Here is a 14967-nt window from a genome sequence, read left to right as displayed (position 1 = left end):
TTTCAGTCATCAGACAAAGGAAAAAATTATTTAAAGAACATGAAAAAAAATTGAAATTTATATATAAATCACATGGGTGAATACATAGACTTTTACAAAATACCCTAAGGTACTTTTAATGATCTTTCCAATACTGAAAAATGTTACATATAAAAATTAAATCAAAACACATCAGGTTTAGATAAAATTATAAAGCTTTTAAGTTCCCTCTTATGAGTGTAGGCTGGGAAATAATTTCAGTGAGTTTTGAAATAACGAATCATGGAAAAGGTTTGCTTCAGAGAGAGATGGTGTGAGCAGGGTGGCTACAGTAGAGGACAGTGGTGCTCAGGCTATGCGCAGCTGGAAGACACCTCAAATGGTTGCTCAGATTACCCAAAATATAAAACAACATTTTAAAGAAAGAGACAATACTAACTGAAAAATGCAGGGTCAGGGAGGCAGCTCAGCCACTCAAGTGCTAGCCATACAACTAAGAGACTATACACACACATTCACACTAGCTCTGTAACACTAAATGTCATTCTTAAGAGAAATGAGGTGCATATGGCCAAGAAAAATATGTAGGCTAAACATGGTAACACATACATATAATCAGAACCAAGGAGGCTGAGGTAGGAGCAGCATGAATTTGAGGCCAGCCTGGACTACATAGCATAATTCTGTCTAAAACAAACAAATGATGATGGTAACACACACACACACACACACACACACACACACACACACACACACACACAACTAGACATGTGCAAAAACATCTAAGGTAGCAATATTCTTTATAAATCAAAACTGAAAATGACCCAGCAGTTTAATAAAAAAACCTGTTGTAGGTTCGTATAATAGAATATTACACAGCATTAAAATAAGAAAACAAGTCAGCAAACTGATACAACTACACACAGATCTCACATACCTTTAAGGAAAGCAAAAGCAGCAAATTAGAAGAGCACAGACATTTGTTTAAGAACAAATAGTAGATCTAAAATGACTACATTAAGTACACACACATAGACAGGTGTGTGCTTTTAAGAGCAAGCACATTCACTGCCGTCTCTTCACTCTTGACGAAGGGAGCCTCAAGTGTGCCTGGTGCTTTTTCTTATTCATTCTCTCACCAAGAATTCTTTCCTCTCCTCCTTTATTTCACATCTACTCCTTAATCTTCCAGAAGAGAATTTCCTCATCTTAGTACTTTCAACCCCAGCTCTATTCTACACTGAAAGAGCAGGGAGGAAGACAACTGGCTGAAACACTGTTGGGAAAGAAGGATAAAAGCACAGGAAGTCCAAAGAAATATCATCAACAGACCGTGAAGCCTAAGCTGAAAAACCCAGTAGTGAACCAGAGAGGTAAGGAGGCAAGGAAATGAAGCCAATACCTGAAGGTCAAACGAGGCTGAAACCGACAGACAGAAGAGCAGTGACTGAACTGATGGTTTTGAATGATTTAAAGTTGTTAGAGTTGATGAAGGTATTGACAATTACTGAAAAGATCTGAAGTGTTAGAAGTACTTAAGTACTCAAGCTGAAATGGAGGGCAGGAGAAAAAGCAAGAAATGAAGACACCAGAAAGCCAGGGTTTACATGAGTTAGTGTAGCTTTCTATCATCCCTAGGGATGGCAATGTGAATAAAAGTGTGAAGAAAGCCAGATCTGTACGGGAGACTCAAATGATTACAACACAGGGAGCAGGCAGGTACGTTGGATGTAAGGTCTGGCAAGGGCTTAGGAAGGCAAAAACTATGAAAGATAAATTTAAATGCTTTAAAAACCCCCACAAAATAAATTATTCATTTGTTTCACATACTAAATAAACATAATTTGTAAGCTTTATCTAACAATCATAACTGCAACTGCCTGAGATGCAAAGTAGTAATAAAATATAAAGCTGAGCTCGCCAAGGTGAGCTACAATTGTCTTACAATGTCCTGTTAGTTCATTAACAGACGGGAAACAAGAACAAAAACAAACAGCTGGACATTGCACCAGACTTAGAAAACAAACAGTGGTCCTGTTACTCATTACTCGTCAGGATTAGCAATGTCACTTAAAAAATGCCATGTCATTATTGTAAGAGGACTAATTTCATAAAAGTATTTTCTGTTTAATATTTTCCTAGGTAGTAACCTCGCTATTTGTAATATACGCTCACTCAAAATTAGGACAGCAATTATCAGTTTGTGGAAGAGCTATTCCAAATGTGCAGATGGCTGTCCTAAAAAGGCAGTATTCAAAATGAGACTGATACCTGAACTGACAAGCCAGACTGTTCTTTAAATTACAAATAAACATATACAAAGTCTTTACGTAAAGTTTATGCACAAGAACATGCAAGAATTTTAAGTAGTGAGGTGTTTTCTTTGTTAAAAAGAAGCATACCATTTCTGTTGATTAGAAATGCTGAACATCATTAAAAAAAGAATTCAATTGTATTAGAGAAAATGTTAGTATTTCTCAAAGTATTGTCAATGCACCAACCAGGAGCACGAGAATTGGTTTCCTTATACACAGAATAAGGTATTTGTTTATTTTTGTGCTCAAGCATGTAACATGAGTCTGCATTATTTGCAAAATACCTTCAATAACTGTTATTTAGAGAAAAGCTTGAGAATCAAGGTGAACATTATTTTTATTATGAAGAGTATGACTTAGCAGATTAAAAAAATCCAGATTAAAGAATTAGTTCTCAGCTAGGGGAGGTGGTGTACAGCTTTAATCCCAGCACTCTGGAGGTAGAGGCAGGTGGATCCCTGTGAGTTCAAGGCCAGCCTGATCTATGAAGCAAGTCCAGGACAGCCAAGGTTACACAGAGAAACCCTGTCTCAAAAAACAAAAACAAAAAAGAATTAGTATCTCTTAAATTTTTTTAAAAAAGATCTTATTTTGAGCTGGGCATGGTGGCACATGCCTTTAATCTGACCACTCAGGAGGCAGAGGCAGGTGGATCGCTGTGAGTTTGAGGCCAGCCTGGCCTACAAAGTGAGTCCAGGACAGCTAAGGCTACACAGAGAAACACTGTCTTGAAAAACAAAAAAAAAAACAACAACAAAAAAGATTTTATTTTAAATTATGTGTATATGTGTGTTTGCATAGGTGCCTGAGGAGGACATAAGAGGGCACTGCCAGCACTCAGGGAGGTAGAGGCGCAGGTAGATCTCTGTGAGTTCGAGGCCAGCCTGGTCTACAAAGCGAATCTAGGACAGCCAGGACTACACAGAGAACCTGGTCTTGAAAAATCAAATCAAATCAAACTAAAAAAGAAAAAGAAAAGACACTGGAACCCCTGGAGCTGAAGTTACAGGTGATTGTGAACCACCTGAAGAGGTGCTGGGAACAAAAGTTGGAGCCTCTTAATTGCTGAGCTATCTTTTCAGCCAATTCTTTCCTTTCTTTTGAGACAGTTTGTAGGACAGATTGGCCTTGTTATTTTTGTAATGCTGATCCTCCTGTCTACATCTTCCCAACACTGGGTTTATATAGTATTTTTATAATGTTTAATCCTTTTTTATTACAGTATATTGGTAATATTATAGAGAGCATATCTGTGAAAATAAGACATTTAAGCAGCCTTAAGCTAACACACTTACAGTTCGTGATGTCAGGTGGTGCATAGCCATCATTTATATACATACTTGTTGGTTTTGCGACTTTCAAATAAACAAAATCAGATGTGTTCTTTAAGGCAGTTACTGCTTCTTCATGAGTAACTTCTTCTAAACATACACTGTTCACCTACAAGAAAATACCAAAAGATAATATTTGAAGCCATTTTTACAACATGCTTTTTGAAAATGATTACCCAAATGATATGGGATATGAAAGAGTGTTGAAGCCGGGCGTGGTGGCGCACGCCTTTAATCCCAGCACTCGGGAGGCAGAGGCAGGCGGATCGCTGTGAGTTCAAGACCAGCCTGGTCTACAAAGTGAGTCCAGGATGGCCAAGGCTACACAGAGAAACCCTGTCTCGAAAAACCAAAAAAAAAAAAAAAAAAAAAAAAAAAAGAGTGTTTTAAAGGAAACAAAGATGTGTGGAAAGAAAAATATCCATTTTTAGTGTCCATAATACAAGGAAAATCTTTTATATATGTTCATGAAATAGACAATTTTGATTCTAGCTTCTTTTCTCAGCTTCAACTTTCTCTCTCTTTCTTACACGTTTAAGGACAGAGTATTGTAGGCACAATTTAATTCTTTTACGAAGAAATGTAGAAGAATGCTAATTCAGAACATGGTTGCTCTGGCAAGAATACAAACACGCCTTTAATCCAGGAGACAGAGGCACACAAATCTGAGTTCAAGGCCTGGCAGGTATAGAGCAAGTTATCAAGTAAAGAAAAGTTTAGATCCAGGCATGGTAATACATGCCTTTAATCCCAAACGAAGGTAAAGTTAGTTTGTAGAAGGAAGCACCCATGTTTGAAAGTGATGTCTAATTAAGTGGCAGAAAAGATGACGAATCAGAAGATTTGACAGAATAAGATATGTCTAACTCTCATGAGAACAGAGAGGCACGGACAGCTACTTAAGAGGCAGTTTTTCAGAGAGAGGAGGCAGTTTTTACCAGGAAAGTAATAGAGATGGATTGCAGAGAAAGAACTCAGGTGAAGAGGGAACGAGCCAGAGAATGAGAAGGAGCCACAAGATAAGTGCAGATTGTGAGTTAGTTTGAGGCCAGGCAGAGCAATTCTGGGTCAAGAGAGAAGCCAGATTAAATAAGTCAGCTGGGAGAAGAGTTCGAGCCAGAACAGCTGAGTTGAACCAGCAGCCCAGAGCTCAGAAAGAACAAGTAAGGGTGAGCTTATTGAGCAGTGGGTCTCAGAGGCTGAAAACATTGTAGGCCTACGGTAGATCGTATGGAGGCTGGAAGCTTCCAGGGCTAGGCCTAGGTTAGCAGGAGGAAGCAGTACGCCTCCCCGACAACAATTGAGTAATAAGAATAAAAGTTACTTTTACAGAGAAACAGTATTAAAATACAAACTAAAAGTAAGCTATTCCTATCAAGCCCTCTGCAGTTTGTGGAACTATGCACAAATACCATGACTATTGGTTTGTTATTAAATGCTGTTTCTTATTTAGCATTCGATATGTATCATAAATGCTGACAAAGAAAGAGGAGGATCTCAACATTTTAGACTTGAGCAAGCTTATCTGACATTTATCAGTCTTTACAGTGTGAACGACGACTCTGGAAGTCAGCACTAACAGGAGAAAGCACAGCCCTGAGCTCTAGGTCAGCACTAACAGGAGAAAGCACAGGCCCTGAGCTCTAGGTCAGCACTAACAGGAGAAAGCACAGGCCCTGAGCTCTAGGTCAGCACTAACAGGAGAAAGCACAGGCCCTGAGCGCTGAGTCAGCTCGATGAGCAGACAAGAAGGGGGCTGAGAGCCGTCAGAGTGGGGCCAAGAAAAATATCAAATTAGAGGATAATTATGCTAAATGCAAAAAGTGGAAAATGAAGGCCTATCAAGTACTAGGTTAAAGCCAATTAAAATAAGACTTCAAACTTGTATGATTTCAGCATAATTATGAGAGTAAAGGCTGTATTAAAGTTTTGTTTTGAGACAGGATGAAAAGTCCTGTTGCTTTTGAAAACAAATATAGGTTGTTGGCTTCCTGCCAACAATACTGGTTCCGGACAAATAATAAAGAGTGGGAAAGTAGGTAAAAGAAATAGTTATGCAACCCTGACATCTTGAATTAGATCTCTGGACTCAAAAACAAAACAAAACAAAAAACCAACAACAACAAACAAAAAGCCATTCGGGTGTGGTGGTGATATACATGTGCAATGCCAGCATTTCTAAAGATGGGAGGTGGAAACAAGACTCAGCGGGAAGCTTATCAGCCAGCTAGCCTGGAGCATGCAAGCCAGCAGCAGAAACATGGAGAGCCCCACCTCAAGAAAGCGGAAGGCAAATCCTGAACCTGTCCTGCCACACAGCGGCACACAGACACCTACGCCCCTGGCCCCCAATACAGAATAAAGAATACATAAAGTGAGAAAATCTAGTGGGTTTGCAAAGCTGTTTATACTGGCAGGTGGGTATTTCCAGTGAAACTTTTCACCCACACCTTAGGGAAAGACTGGCAATTATGCTGTAAGAAGACCAGACGTGAGAGCAAAAAGTTCTATAGGAAAGCAGGCTGAGCAAGCCATGTGAAACAAGCCAGTAAGCAGCACCCTCCACAGCCTCTGTGTCTGCTCCTGCCTCCAGGTTCCTGCCCTGCTTGGGTTGCTGTCCTGACTTTCTTTGGTGATTAACAGCAACATGGCGGTGTAAGATGAGTAGAGCCTTTTGTCCTGGTGTTTCACTGCAGCAACAGGAAGCCTAATTGAGATACATGTCTAGCTCTCGCCTCCCTTTCTGCGCTGCACAAGACCGTTATCTGCACCAGCACTTTAGCTTTTCTTCAGGTTCCATTTTCCTCATGAACATGAGGACCAAGGTGGTTGTTGATAACACTAGATAAACTATGATACAGTCACACAGCTAAGTCTTGTATGAATGGATTTCAGCTTTAGGAAATATGAAATCACAGTAACACCATATTAAGTGAAAAAAAATAAGCATAAAAAAAACTACAGTAGCCTCAAAGAGTTTCCAAATAATAATAAGCAAAATATGTACACATATTTATGCAATTAAACATTTACTATCATCATTTTATAGTTTTTTCTTTGTGTGTGTGTATATATACGCGTGTCATGAAGGTGTTTGGAAAGCAGCATCAAATTCCAAACCTGAGTCCTATGAAAGAGCTATAAGCACTCTCAGCCACTGAGCCATCTCTCCAGATCCTGTTTAAACAATTTATAAGGAAGAAAGAAAAAAAGAAAGAGAAAAAAAATTACACACAACTACTGGTGTTCTAGTTTGGGGATGAGTAATGACTTCACTGGTTTTCATTACATTATAAATAGATGAGGCCCCCACAACCACATGATAACACCGCACTGTGAACTTAAGACTGTGATTTAACACTACTGTGCATTGCCAAGACTTCAAGTCTTTAACTAGGAATGAGAGGTGGGCAGAGAGAAGAGAGGAGATGGAGGAAGACTGAGCGGAAGAGTCAAAATCAGAGTGGGGCTGGTAGAGGAAAAGGGTGTAATACCAAAAATCACTGCAGTTTTAACAAAGGCTGGCCAGAACTCACGTAAACATCACTGAAGTGGTTTCAGAACAGAAAAGCCAGTTTTGTTAGGAAAAGCAGACATCTGAACGACTTGTAGAACACTGAGTGTACTTACTGCTAGAAGCTTATCTCCAATCTGAAGCTTTCCATCTTTGTGTGCTGCACCTCCTTCAATTATTTTGGTTACATAGATGCTGTTATCACCAGGAATATGCTGATTTCCAACACCTCCAGCAATGCTGAACCCAAGACCTGGTTGGAATACAGTTGTTTAGAGTCTCATCAATAAGGTGAATTAAAAGTCCGGGGGGTGGGGGGAGGATGAAAATTAGACGTGATTAATCCAACATACAGAAAATTATTTATTTAGTTTTCTGCTTTTAAAATCTTGAGTTTAGGGGCTGGAAAGATGGCTCAGAGGTTAAGAGCACTGTTCTTCCGAAGGTCCTGAGTTCAATTTCCAGGAACCACATGGTGGCTCACAACCATCTATAATGAGATCTGGTACTCTTTTCTGGCCTGCAGGCACACATGCGGGCAGAACACTATATAAATAATAAATAAATAAATCTTTTAAAAAAGCTTAAGTTTCGAGACTGGAGAGGAGTCTGTGGTGAAGAGCACCCGGGTTTGGTTCCAGGTACTAACATGATGGCTCACAACCATCTGTAACTTCAGTTCCAGGGAATACAGTGCCCTCTTCTGGCCTGCAGGTGTACATGCAGGCAGAGCACTATATACATAATAAATAAATAAAATCTTAAAAAAAAAAAAAAAAAAAGAATAAAATAACTGAGAAGTAATATCTGAGAACAATTTCTGCAGTTCTGAAATACCATCTTCAATACCAAATTCTCTATGTGTTTCATTTGTTGGTATTCTACTTCCTCTAGGAAGCCAAGTTCTAGAATTACTATTTCTATTTATCCTCAATACTATCAATGTTTTCAAACTAGAAATCACCTTACCAGTCCTCACTACAGAGGTAAGTACCATGACATCCACTATATTATAATCCTTTAATTTGACCCACACTCTACATTTAAAGTATTTTGTAGATGATAAATTAATATAAGCACTACATACGACCAAACAACACTTAAAACAGATACAAACAAATCTATTATAAATTTAAAAGGCTGCTGAGATGAACCAAATGGCAAAGGTGCCTTCCACCCAGCCTTACAACATAGGTTGACCATAGGGACCCACAAGGTAAAAAGAAAGAACTAACTCCTGGAAACTGTCCTGATTTCCATATACACACCATGGCAAATCACTCCTTCCCCACCAAATAAATAAATGTAATTACAAAACTTTGAAGTAGAGATTCTGTTCCCTACTGTTTCACACTGTTAAGGACAGGCTACTAAACAGAAAAAGAACCTGTCTCAAAAGGTTAAGGTGGAGGGTGACACCAACACTGCCTTCTGGCCTACCCAAGTACATGCATGGGTGTGTGAATACAGGCACCCACACCAACACTACATATACACAACATCACGTAGAAATTACTCTTCCGTTTATACACACAGGAACAGTAAAATGTGAATAGTACATGGGAATTAATAAAGTACCATTTCAAATGCTGCCACCATGGTAGAATGCAACCACTCTAAAACTCTACTTGAGACAAAGAGCAGTATAAAATGACAGAAAAATTCTTAGAACCAACTGAAATTCTGTAGAAGACTAAAAGAATGATAATCTTAGAATATAAAAAAAGCTTAGCTCATGTTTCTTGATAATATGTCTTATTCTGATTTACAATGTACCTTTAGGACCTTTAATGAGTTTTATTTCCATTATTTTCTCTGATGCTGGCTTCCGCCTTTTCACATACAATCGCACAACAGATCCAGCTTCTTTCAATGCCTCAACTGCTTTGCTGTGGGTTACATCACGAACATCAGCTTCATTTACTCTCAGTATACAGTCATTTACCCTGAGAAAAACAATATATCAAAATATTAATTACCAATATTCTATCTTTACCAATTTAAAATTTTTCTTTTTGATAAAAATTATTTATTCCAGAAAATATAAATGAAGAAGCTACATGTTAAATTTCAATTTATAAATTTTTCAAAAGACAGCAAAGGGGAAAAAAATAAAAATAAATTATTTAAAATATTATGTACAGACAAAGGAATTTGATGAAGTTAGCAAACATTTGACACTAACCCCAGCTAGGTGCTTCCTTAGTGTTTGACACTAACCCCAGCTAGGTGCTTCCTTAGTGTTTGACACTAACCCCAGCTAGGTGCTTCCTTAGTGTTTGACACTAACCACAGCTAGGTACTTCCTTAGTGTTTAATCCTTAAAACAACTTATACTAGTTTTTTTTTTTTTTTTTTAAACCCATTTTATGCACGGAGAAAATGAAGCAGGAAGAACTGTAATATAGCACTCTTAAGGGCATAAATAAGTGACAGACCTGTATTTATGAGTAAGAAAAATGAAGTTCAAAAACCTTAAGGTCAGTTAAGCTAGTTGAAGGTCAGAGGATAGTGTCAAAACTACAATTAACTGACTTAGCCAAGATGAAATTTTTATTTTTTCAAATCTGAGGTGTAGAACTTTAAAAAAGAAATTACAGGGCCGGGCATGGTGTCGCACGCCTTTAATCTCAGCACTCAGGAGGCAGAGGCTGGTGGATCGCTGTGAGGTAGAGGCCAGCCTGGTCTACAAATTGAGTCTAGGACAGCCAAGGCTACACAGAGAGACCCTGTCTTAAAAAAACAAAACAAAACAAACAAACAAAAAAAAGAAATTACTCTTTAAAACTTATGTGAACTTAAAGATCAGATCACTTAATTCAAAGTCATCTATGTAAATAACATAATTTGACATGGTAACTAAAAAAATTTTTTGTTCCTATTCTCAGCTTTTTCAACTTAGCTGGCTTTGACTGCATGGTGCTCCATTAGGAAAACATGGAAGTCATTTCAAACCAGCAGAGACACTTAAGATATTAAAGTGGGTCCTGACAAGTTTCTATTGCTAATTAAATTTTCGTAGAGGAAAGAAATTTTACACCCAAAGGACTGACTAGTACTTTGGGTGTGTTCTTCGGTTAAACAAGGCACATATTTGCACATAAGCTGCCCAAACAAAAGGGCAGTGACAGATTAGGAAGTAAATGCTACACAGGCACAAAGGGTCAAATTCCTAATTTTTATGGCTGAGATCACTAATAGACTGTCTGCCATACCGGCAGTAAATCCAGTTTAAAATCTGAAGAGCTGCATAGAGAATTAAGAAACTAAGATAAGATGATTTATGAAATCCTTAGTCCCAACATGTCCTTCTGTAACCATTATATAAAGAAAAACCTGGACCAACCAAAGAAATTGGAAAAATGCCAGAATGTACGGTCCAAGGAAATGTCAATTTTGTAAGACATGTTCCAAAACAGAACACTATATAAATTTCTGTGTAAGTTTATGTAACTGGTTCCCAAAAGAGAAAATGAAATAGTTTTGTGACTTTATCTGTAGACACCAAGGACAGCTCATGACACCTAAAAAATTGGTTACAGCCATTTAAGCTATCAAAATGCATTATTCAAAGTATTATAATACCTAAGACAAAACTGCATGCATAAAAGACAGAAACAATACAAAGAGGAAAATTATCTGAGAGTTGGTCATTTAAGTGTGGCTTGAGCTTCGATCTACATTTAGTTATTAGCTGTTCCTTTTTCAAGTTAGTCCCTGTCTTTTGTCAACATCACATTTACATTAGGTTTAAGACATACCGCAATCTTCCATCCTGGGCAGCTGCTCCTCCTGTGATAATTTTGGTGATGAAAATACTTGAGTCATCTCCAATGTGGGGGTTGTCTGTACCTCCTGCAATGCTGAAACCAAGCCCTGAATTTCCCTAAGGACAGAGGGAAAAATTCCAGGAAGTAAGATCTAAGCATTGAGGCTCTAGAAACTATACTGAAACAGGAACTCTACCACAAAAAGGAAATGCACAGCTAAGAGAAAAGTTCTAAATTAAATAGACATCTCTCCATTTAAGGAAAAGCTTCCTCAGAGGTATTAATTATTGCTCAGTGGGTGAGGCTGAAGAAAATGTACTGAGTTTTCCAGAAGCCTAGTTTGAAGTTCCCTCTTCGTAAGTATGTGTAATTTGTCTGTGAATTACCCTTTACCCACAGAAAAGTGTTCTGTATACAAGTCCTCTATGAGTACAGGGCTTGCAAAATTTTTCCTTTATGCTGATTATATTTTAATGTTTTAATAATCTCCTTGAAGCACCAAAGTCCAAATCATACTTTTTTCTTTTGTTAAGTTTTGGTATTAGCAAATACTGCCTATTCCAGAATCACAAGCATTTACCTTTATGTTTTCTTCTACTATCTTTGTAGTTTTAGTTTAAATTTTCTTTTAAGATGCACCTCATTCATGCTTGATAGAGCAACCTCTCCCAAGAGACAAAGCATGTGATCTTTCGCTTCATTAATTAATTGATTTGTGTTTGGGAAAGTCTTCCTAAGCAGCCCAGGGTTGATTGCATCAACCCTGGTGCAACGCTGGCCTTGGCCTCCTGAGCCATGATGCCTGGCTACTGCCTTTATTTCTGAGCAGGACAAAGACCATCTCACCTTTTAAAAAAGAAGTGAGGATGGTACTTTTCTTCTGACCACTTTGCAAGCTGCTTATTTTAAGGACCGAACTGCAGCTGATAAGTAACAGCAGCAATAACTTGAGATGTTCACCCGACTACCAAAGGGCATTTTTAAGTACTGAAGCCCACTGAGAACTCAGTGCTGGTGAGAGCTACTTCTCTGATAGCAAGTAGACTCTGACAACTGCCACGTTATTTACAGACAGGAAAACTGAAATTCTGAGTAATATTTGCACACAAAAGAGGTTTTACTGCTATTAAAAGTCTATAAAGAGAAATGATACTTCTTTGACCTAAGAAAAGCACTTAGAAATGTTTATTTTCTGCATGTAGCTTTCCAGCAACTCAAATAAGTGGAAATATCTGACCTATTGCTATTCATATTTAGCAACTTAAACATCCAGTTTCCCGTTATTTGTCCTAAAATACCAATGTAATTATAAATTCTATAAAGAATTAGTAGGATGTCAACACAACTAAGACTGTGGAAAGCTACCAAGAAATTTAAGTATTCAAGTTTTTTAAGCAGTGAAAAATACACAGTCCGAAAATTAAATTAGAAACCTAAATGGCACTGGGAGAAGATTAAAAGGAGTAAGTCAAACAGCATGAGATGTCATAAATTGCCCTGTGAAAACACATGTTAGATTACCGCTGAGATTGTGTTAGTGTTCCTGCAGCAGCCGCCTGCTGACTGGGGCCTGGAATGACGCAGCAGACAGTGAAGACCTACTCTACACATGCAAAGATCCTGCAGCGTTCCTTACTTTCCTGGATGTCCATTCTGGCTTCAAACACAACAAAATATAACTAAGATTGTAGGTTTTAAAATGAAGATCTTCTGCTACTCAGGAAAGTTACTTGTGTAGAACATTTAATGCCTTGGAAGTACTTGCCAGACAAGGGCAGTGTTTCTGAAATACATTATGAACTGGTTGTACACATGCTCACGCGTGCAGACACTCCTTTCACCAACACAGATGTATGTATGTAGGTAGGTAGGCATATTTGAGACAAAACTTTCATGTAGCACAAGCTGACTTGCTTGTGCTCTTAAGTGCTGTGAATACAAATGTGGCACCATCCAGATAGCATGCTACTTAGGAAAAAATTAAAAGGACAGTTTTGACAAACTATAATAGTTTAGAGTACCCTAAACAGATAACTGTATGAAGTATAGTTTCCTGGATGGTATCCAGGAGGGAAAAAATACCAAACCATAAAACTAACGAAGAAGAAACAGAGACTTCAGTTAATAATAATGCACATATATTGGCCCATAGGCTGAAACAAACACACTGTAACAACGGTGGATGTTAACAGAGAAAGCTGAGTCCAAAATAACTGGAATTCTCTCTATTATCCTATGCCTCTTCTGTAAATCCACAAAAGTTAATGGATATTAAAGAAAAAAAAATCCAAAAATACCATGGCTAATTTTATATATTGAACAATATATTTAAGAGTTCAAACAACAGACTGAGATAATGGTTTTTACCCTTTCCAGTGTGATTCCCTCGTATTCATAATCTGCATCAGTGCCATTAACCTGTAGACGAAAAGAGGGAAGTAGCTTAGAAATTCAGAATGAAAAATATAAAATGTCAAGATAATTCTACAAGATTAATGAAAACCTGTTAAACATGACAGTGATTAAAAAAATACAGCTACATTTTAGTAACTTCAGAAAAGCTTTATAAAGAATGGAAGAGGGTCAATGTGACTGTAGTACTGCTAGCATGGCTTTCTCACATACGAGGGGCACATTTAGCTTTTACTATTTTTAAATGCTGATTTTTAAAGGTTTTATGTATAAATGTCCCGCCTACACAAATGTCTATGCACCACATGCATGCAAATGTCCAAGGAGAGCAGAAGAGTGGTTGTGAGCTGCCGTGTGTGTGTGCTGGGAATTGAACCTAGGTCCTGTCCAAGAGCAGACAGTTCTCTTAACTGCTAACCAAAGCCCTACAGCCTCATCTTTCTTGTCTTGATCCACATAGCCAATTGGTTGTCACGTCTTCCTAATTTAATATTTTAACTTTTGAAAAACTATTGCTTCTTCATTCTCATTGTTATTTTGATTCGGGCTTTGTCTAAACTTCAGGAATACTACAAATGAATGTCTTCTAGCCAATCAAACTGAGATTAGTATTATCCACTGACTGAAACATCTTTTAAAATAAATCTTGTATCTTAATCAGACTGATCTTTTAAAAGTCCAGGCTGTCCATGTAACACACTTCTTTCAAAACTTTCTGAAGTTCTCCTTGTCGGAAGCTAAAGTCTGTGGCTCATCAGCAAGGCTCTATATGAACTGCCCCTGCCCACCACTTGCTCCCACCTGAGACACAGCAGACACAGTCTCTGTTCTCTTTAGAAGCATTCCCATACTGAGTGTCTTGAAACCTGGGTTTGAATCCTTGCACTACACTTTTTAGAAATGGAGGGCTAGACAATATACTCAATGTAGGTCTACAGGGCTTGTGAGAGGTCACTCCTGAAGATGAGTATCTTCCTCCCCCTTACTCTTATAGGATCACTAAATCTAACTGCAAGGGTTGTTGAGTCTCTTTCCCTTCCTCTAGGGTCCAGGTAAGTCCTGTGACTACCCTCAGCAAAGCAATGATGCTGAGTGGTTCTGAGCCTGAGTCTTGTCCTGAGCCTTGTAGTATTTGGCTTTGCTTTACAATGCATTTCTTATAACTCAGCAGATACAACTTGAGAAAACTCAAACTGCTGATGAGCAAAGTGAAATGAACAAAAACCAAGGTACTTGCCCTGAGTCTTAGCTACATTCTTAACTGAGTAGTCATTCATTCAAACTCACCAGGCAATCTTACACTTTCTGGCTTTTCCCAGTAACCTACCCAAAACTGTCATCTAGACTCAGAAAACTGACCTGTGAGATTATGAGAAATAATGAATTACTGTCTTTTGTTGTTGTTGTTGTTGTTTTGTTTTTCGAGACAGGGTCTCTCTGTGTAGCCTTGGCTGTCCTGGACCCGCTTTGTAGACCAGGCTGGCCTCGAACTCACAGCGATCCACCTGCCTCTGCCTCCTGAGTGCTGGGATTATAGACATGAGCCACCATGCCCGGCTTTTTTTCTTTTTTAAAAAGATACCAACTTTTAGTATGGTTTATTATGCAATGAGAGATAACAAAACCCCACAAAAAACCCAAAACTG

The 14967-nt window shown here is 38.3% G+C and overlaps 1 protein-coding gene across 18 annotated transcripts in view; it reads right to left on the bottom strand.

Moving 5' to 3' along the window:
* The window catches only part of Dlg1 (discs large MAGUK scaffold protein 1), a 188745-nt gene that overhangs the window by 65182 nt on the left and 108596 nt on the right, over positions 1–14967 (bottom strand). For all 18 annotated transcript variants that reach the window (XM_051149734.1, XM_051149736.1, XM_051149735.1 and 15 more), the window contains 5 exons: positions 13277–13327; positions 10901–11025; positions 8916–9085; positions 7256–7392; positions 3590–3734 (listed from right to left, as the gene is read on the bottom strand). In XM_051149734.1, the coding sequence (XP_051005691.1) occupies positions 3590–3734; positions 7256–7392; positions 8916–9085; positions 10901–11025; positions 13277–13327 (628 nt within the window). The remainder of the gene's footprint in view (positions 1–3589; positions 3735–7255; positions 7393–8915; positions 9086–10900; positions 11026–13276; positions 13328–14967) is intronic.

The sequence above is a fragment of the Acomys russatus genome, chromosome 8 (genome assembly GCF_903995435.1).
Source record: "Acomys russatus chromosome 8, mAcoRus1.1, whole genome shotgun sequence".
NCBI lineage: Eukaryota > Metazoa > Chordata > Mammalia > Rodentia > Muridae > Acomys > Acomys russatus.
Note: the sequence above shows the minus strand (reverse complement) of the source record. Positions and strands in the feature narration are given on the sequence as shown.